This window comes from Lampetra fluviatilis, chromosome 70, assembly GCF_964198595.1.
Source record: "Lampetra fluviatilis chromosome 70, kcLamFluv1.1, whole genome shotgun sequence".
Lineage (NCBI taxonomy): Eukaryota > Metazoa > Chordata > Hyperoartia > Petromyzontiformes > Petromyzontidae > Lampetra > Lampetra fluviatilis.
The window spans coordinates 1599983-1607482 of record NC_136344.1 but is presented as its reverse complement, the minus strand read 5'-3'; the positions used below and the strand labels follow the sequence as shown (position 1 = coordinate 1607482).

Here is a 7500-nt window from a genome sequence, read left to right as displayed (position 1 = left end):
ATCACCACCATCATCATCATCATCATCACCACCACCACCACCACCATCATCGTCATCATCACCACCATCATCATCATCACCACCATCATCATCACCATTATCATCCATCACCACCATCATCATCATCACCACCATCATCATCATCATCACCACCACCATCATCATCATCACCACCACCACCACCACCATCATCATCACCACCATCATCATCATCACCATTATCATCATCATCATCACCACCACACATCATCACCATCATCATCATCATCACCACCATCATCATCATCATCACCACCACCGCCACCACAATCATCATCACCACCACCACCATCATCATCACCATCATCATCACCATCATCACCACCATCATCATCACCACCATCACCACCACCATCATCATCACCACCACCACCACCACCATCATCACCATCATCACCACCGCCACCACCGCCACCACCACCGTCACCACCGTCACCGCCCACCAACAACAACCGCCGCCATTTGGCACTAAGTGGCTGGTGACGTATCCACGGCGCCTGTGCCAGGCTAGGTGCACCGTCACACCGTCACCGTGACACCGTGTCACCACCACCGTCACCACCACCGCACACCACCACCACCACCGTCACACCGTGTCACCACCACCGTCACACCGTCAATGCCACCGTCACCACCACCATCACCACTACCGTCACCACCACCACCACCGTCACCACCACCGTCACCGCCACCACCACCACCGTCACCCGTCACCACCACCGTCCACCACCACCGTCCACCACCTCCCGTCACCGTCACCGCCACCACCACCACCCCACCCACGCCACCGTGGGGGGTGGTTGGGGTGGTGGGGGGGCCGGGGGGGGGGCGGGGGGGGGGCCGGGGACACATTCCGTTTATTTTCTGAAACAACGATGACGCTCATTGAGTTCCTGGGATCGTGTGACGCCTCTCCTGGCAGGTGGTGACGGTGGTGGGGCGGTGGGGGGTGGGGCAGGGTGGTGGCAGGTGGTGGGAGGTGGTGGTGGTGGTGGTGGGGCGGGGGGTGTTGGTGGGGGCGGTGGTGGTGGTGGGGGCGGGGGGGTGGTGGTGGTGGTGGTGGGGTGGGGGGGAGGGGGTGGTGGTGGAGTGGTGGTGGGGCGGGGGGGGTGGTGGTGGGGGTGGTGGTGGTGGTGGGGGCGGGGGGGTGGTGGTGGGGGCTGGGTGGGTGGTGGGGGGGTGGTGGTGGGGTGGTGAGGGGGTGGTGGGTGGCGGGGGGGGTGGTGGTGGGTGGGGGCGGTGGGGGGCGGGGGGGGTGGTGGTGGGTGGGGGGGGGTGGTGGGTGTGGGGGGGGGCGGGGAGGGGGTGGGTGGGGGGGCGGTGGTGGTGGGGTGGTGGTGGGGGCGGGGGGGTGGTGGGGGTGGTGGGGGGGTGGTGGTGGGGGTGGGGGGGTGGTGGTGGGGGTGGGGGTGGGGTGGGGGGGGGTGTGGTGGTGGGGGGGGTGGTGGTGGGGGCTGGGGGGGGGTGGTGGGGGCGGTGGGGCGGTGGGGGCGGGGGGGTGGTGGTGGGGGCGGTGGGGGCGGGGGGGTGGTGGTGGGGGGCGGTGGGGGCGGGGGGGTGGTGGTGGGGGCGGCGGGGGGGTGGTGGTGGTGGTGGTGGTGGTGGGGGCGGGGAGGGTGGTGTGGGGCGGGGGGGTGGTGGTGGGGGCGGGGGGGTGGTGGGGGCGGGGGGGGGTGGTGGTGGGGGCGGTGGGTGGTGGGGGCGGGGGGGTGGCAGTGGGGGCGGTGGTGGTGGTGGGGGGGGTGGTGGTGGTGGTGGGGGCGGGGGGGTGGTGGTGGTGGTGGTGGGGGCGGGGGGGTGGTGGTGGCAGTGGTGGTGGGGGCGGGGGGGGTGGTGGGGGGGCGGTGGTGGTGGTGGGGGGGTGGTGGTGGTGGTGGGGGCGGGGGGGGTGGTGGTGGGGGGTGGTGGTGGTGGTGGGCGGCGGGGGTGGTGGTGGGTGGCAGTGGTGGTGGGGGCGGGGGGGTGGTGGTGGGGCAGTGGTGGTGGGGGCGGGGGGGGGTGGTGGTGGGGGCGGGGGGGTGGTGGTGGGGGCGGGGGGGTGGTGGTGGGGGGGTGGTGGTGGTGGCGGCGGGGGGGTGGTGTGGTGGCAGTGGGTGGTGGGGGGCGGGGGGGGTGGTGGTGGCAGTGGTGGTGGTGGCGGGGGTCGTGGTGGTGGTGGTTGTTGCGTCACGGTTCATCGGAATCCCGGGAGTTGGTAGCACCAGCGCCGTACTCGGAACGACGACACCAACACATTTCCCGCGGGATTTCCTCGTTTCTCGCGCAAACACCAAATACACAGAGACCCATAGACTCACCATAGAGACCCATAGACTCATCATATAGACCCACACACTCATCACATAGCAGAGACCCATAGACTCACCATAGAGACCCATAGACTCATCATATAGACCCACACACTCATCACATAGCAGAGACCCATAGACTCACCATAGAGACCCATAGACTCATCATATAGACCCACACACTCATCATATAGTAGAGACCCATAGACTCACCATAGAGACCCATAGACTCATCATAGAGACCCACAGACTCATCAGCAGAGACCCATAGACTCATCACAGAGACCCATAGACTCATCACACAGCAGAGACCCATAGACTCATCACAGAGACCCATAGACTCATCACACAGCAGAGACCCATAGACTCATCACAGAGACCCATAGACTCATCACACAGCAGAGACCCATAGACTCATCACAGAGACCCATAGACTCATCACACAGCAGAGACCCATAGACTCATCACAGAGACCCATAGACTCATCACACAGCAGAGACCCATAGACTCATCACAGAGACCCATAGACTCATCACACAGCAGAGACCCATAGACTCATCACAGAGACCCATAGACTCATCACACAGCAAGACCCATAGACTCATCACACAGCAGAGACCCCATAAATTCATCACAGAGACCCATATACTCACTCACACAGCAGAAGGCCATAAACTCATCACACAGCAGAGAGCCATAAACTCATCACACAGCAGAGACCCACAGACTCATCACACAGCAGAGACCCATAGACTCATCACAGAAACCCATAGACTCACACAGACCCAGACTCACACAGAGACCCATAGACTCATCACACAGCAGAGACCCATAGACTCATCACAGAGACCCACAAACTCACACAGAGACCCATAGACTCACAGAGAGGAACCCGACAGACTCACACAGAGACTCATAGACTCATCACAGAGACCCATAGACTCACACAGAGACCCAATAGACTCATCACACACAGAGACTCATAGACTCATCACAGAGACCCATAGACTCACACAGAGACCCACAGACTCACACAGAGACCCACAGACTCATCACAGAGACCCACAGACTCATCACAGAGACCCACAGACTCACACAGAGACCCACGGACTCACAGTGACCCACAGACTCACACAGAGACCCATAGACTCACACAGAGACCCACAGACTCACACAGAGACCCACAGACTCACACAGTGACCCATATACTCATCACAGAGACCCACAGACTCACACAGAGACCCACAGACTCACACAGAGACCCACAGACTCATCACAGAGACCCATATACTCACACAGAGACCCACAGAACTCACACAGTGACCCCATATACTCATCACAGAGACCCACAGACTCACACAGAGACCCACAGACTCACACAGAGACCCATAGACTCATCACAGAGACCCACAGACTCCACACAGAGACCCATAGACTCACACAGAGACCCATAGACTCACACAGAGACCCACAGACTCACACAGACCCACAGACTCACACAGTGACCCACAGACTCATCACAGACTCACACAGAGACCCACAGACTCACACAGTGACCCACAGACTCATACAGTGACCCACAGACCCATCACAGACTCACACAGAGCCCCACAGACTCACACAGTGACCCACATACTCATACAGTGACCCACAGACTCATCACAGAGACCCACAGACTCACACAGAGACCCACAGACTCACACAGAGACCCACAGACTCATCACAGACTCACACAAAGACCCACAGACTCACACAGTGACCCACAGACTCACACAGTGACCCACAGACCCACATCACAGGACTCACAGACCACAGAGACCCACAGACTCACACAGTGACCCCACAGACTCACACAGAGACCCCACAGACTCACACAGAGACCCACAGACTCATCACAGACTCACACAGAGACCCACAGACTCACACAGAGACCCACAGACTCACACAGAGACCCACAGACTCATCACAGACTCACACAGAGACCCACAGACTCACACAGAGTTACAGGTGGACACTCACATTAAAGATTGTCGTCCAATTTCCAGCGCGGTCGATTTCCTCAAAACTCCTCCTCCATGGCTGATCCCTCCAATCACTGATCAATACAATTATTGATCCCTACAATCACTGATCACTCCCAATCACTGATCAATACAATTAATTGATCACTCAAATATTGATCCCTCCAATCACTGATCACTCCAATCACTGATCCCTCCAATCACTGATCCCTCCCAATCACTGATCAATACAATTATTGATCCCTCCAATCACTGATCACTCCAATCTCTCTCTGTCTCCTCTCCCCTTATCTCTCCCAAACTCTCCCTTATCTCTCCCTTATCGCTCCCCTCTCTCCCCCCCTCTCTCTTAACTCTCCCCTTATCTCTCCCTTATCTCTCCCTTATCTCTCCCTTATCTCTCCCTTATCTCTCCCTTATCTCTCCCCTCTCTCACCCGTCTCTCTCCCCTCTCTCTCTCTCCCCCCTCTCCCGAACTCTCTCTTATCTCTCCGAACTCTCCCCCCGTCTCTCTCCCCTCTCTCTCCCCTCTCCCGTTTCTCTCCCGAACTCTCCCCCTCTCTCTCCGTCTCTCTCTCCCTTAACTCTCCCTTATCTCTCCCCTCTCTCCCCCGTCTCTCTCCCCTCTCTCTCTCTCCCCCCTCTCCCGAACTCTCTCTTATCTCTCCACGAACTCTCCCCCCGTCTCTCTCCCCTCTCTCTCCCCTCTCCCGTTTCTCTCCCGAACTCTCCCCTCTCTCCCCGTCTCTCTCTCCCTTAACTCTCCCTTATCTCTCCCCTCTCTCCCCCGTCTCTCTCCCCGGTCTCTCTCTCTCTCCCCTCTCTTCCGACGCTCCCTTATCTCTCCCCTCTCTCTCTCCCTTATCTCTCCCTTATCTCTCCCCCGCCTCTCTCCCGAACTCTCCCTTATCTCTCCCCCCTCTCCCCCCGAATTCTCCCTTCTCTCCCCTCACTCTCTCTCTCTCCCCCCACTCCCCCGAACTCTCCCTTATCTCTCTCCTCTCTCTCCCCCGTCTCTCTCCGAGCTCTCCCTTATCTCTCCCTTATCTCTCTCCTCCTCTCCCCCGAACTCTCCCTTATCTCTCCCTTCTCTCCCCCGTCTCTCTCCCCCTCTCTCCCCCGTCTCTCTCCCGAACTCTCCCTCTCCCTTATCTCTCCCCTCTCTCTCCCCTCTCCCCGTCTCTCTCCCTTATCTCTCCCCCTCTCTCCCCCGTCTCTCTCTCTCACCACTCTCTCCCCCCGTCTCTCTCCCGAACTCTCCCTTATCTCCCCCCTCTCTCTCCCCCCGTCTCTCTCCCGAACTTCTCCTTCTCCCCTCTCTCCCCCGCTCTCTTCCCGAACTCTCCCTTATCTCTCCCTTCTCTCCCCCGTCTCTCTCCCCCTCTCTCCCCCGTCTCTCTCCCCTCTCTCCCCTCTCCCCCCCTCTCCCTTAACTCTCCCTTATCTCTCCCCTCTCTCCCCCGTCTCTCTCCCCGAACTCTCCTTATCTCTCCCCGTCTCTCTCCCGGTCTCGGGCCTCGCTCCTCGCGCATGCGCGGAGCGAGGCCCGGCACCGCGGCCCGCCGGAAGCGGAAACGGCGGCCACCGCTTCCGAGAAGTGACGTCACTCACTCACTCACCACCCACCCCAACCCCCTACAGAGTCAATACTAACAGCACTTGCCCCTACGGCCTGCTAGAGGCTACCTGGGGCACCTTTGTCTGTGTATCTATAGACGCTGCTGCTGCTACTAACAGCACTTGCCCCTACAGCCCTGCTAGAGGCTACACGGGACACCTTGTGTGTCTATAGACACTGCTGCTACTAACAGCACTTGCCCCTACAGCCCTGCTGGAGGCTACCTGGGGAGCTTTGTCTGTGTGTGCTGCTCGCTACTACTAACAGCACTTGCCCCTACAGCCCTGCTAGAGGCTACCTGGGGGAGCTTTGTCTGTGTGTGCTGCTCGCTACTACTAACAGCACTTGCCCCTACGGCCCTGCTAGAGGCTACACGAGGCACCTTTGTGTGTCTATAGACACTGCTACTACTACTAACAGCACTTGCCCCTACAGCCCTGCTAGAGGCTACACAGGGCACCTTTGTCTGTGTCTATAGACACTGCTACTAACAGCACTTGCCCCTACAGCCCTGCTGGAGGCTACCTGGGGGAGCTTTGTGTGTGTCAGGCTACTACTAACAGCCCTTGCCCCTACAGCCCTGCTAGAGGCTACCTGGGGGAGCTTTGTCTGTGTCTATAGACACTGCTGCTGCTACTGACAGCACTTGCCCCTACAGCCCTGCTTGAGGCTACCTGGGGGAGCTTTGTGTGTGTCAGGCTACTACTAACAGCCCTTGCCCCTACAGCCCTGCTAGAGGCTACACGGGGGACCTTTGTCTGTGTCTATAGACACTGCTGCTGCTACTGACAGCACTTGCCCCTACAGCCCTGCTTGAGGCTACCTGGGGCTACTTTGTCTTTGGAGAGCCAATCGCATACCCAGTATTGCATCATGTTGAAAGAATCGACGATCCGATGCATGGCGCATCAGCGAGGGAATCGATTACCAATGACGTTCACCGGCCCGGCGGTGACGGTTAAGGAATCGATTCGTCCACTTTTGGCCGACTCCCCTCGGAATCGAATCGAATGCCGCACAGAGGACCGGCCAAAGATTTCGTTGCGCGTGTTTTGGCGAGAATCCCAAGTCTGGCGAAGCTGTGATCGCTTTACCTGCCGATCCTGGGAGAGTCTCATCGCCGGTACCACCAGAACCTTCACCGGTACCACCAGAGCCTTCACCGGTACCACCAGAACCTTCACCGGTACCACCAAAACCTTCACCGGTACCGTCAGCACCATCGCTACACCACAGCTGGGTCATCAGCACCACACCCTACCGGTACCATCAGTGCCATCGCTACACCACAACCGCGGACGATCGGCACCACCGTCACCGGAATATCGGTACCGTCAGCACCACCACCATCACCGCTAACATTTACCGCTCACCCGGACCGGTTAAAACGCCGAACCGGTTAAAATTCCATAACCGGTGAAAAATTCCATAACCGGTGAAAATTCCCTAACTGGTTAAAATTCCCTAACCGGTTAAAATTCCCTAACCGGTGAAAAATTCCAGAACCGGTTAAAATTCCAGAACCGGTGAAAAT

The 7500-nt window shown here is 58.7% G+C and overlaps 2 protein-coding genes across 3 annotated transcripts in view; one reads left to right on the top strand and one right to left on the bottom strand.

Annotated features, from left to right (window-relative positions):
- LOC144952832 (uncharacterized) overlaps positions 1–7189 on the bottom strand; it is a 30164-nt gene extending 22975 nt beyond the window's left edge. Inside the window, 2 exon segments of the mRNA XM_078883300.1 lie at positions 4347–4445; positions 7061–7189. Coding sequence (XP_078739426.1) covers positions 4347–4445; positions 7061–7189 — 228 coding nt within the window.
- The window catches only part of LOC144952898 (pleckstrin homology domain-containing family F member 2-like), a 95922-nt gene that overhangs the window by 77487 nt on the left and 10935 nt on the right, over positions 1–7500 (top strand). The window lies entirely within an intron of this gene.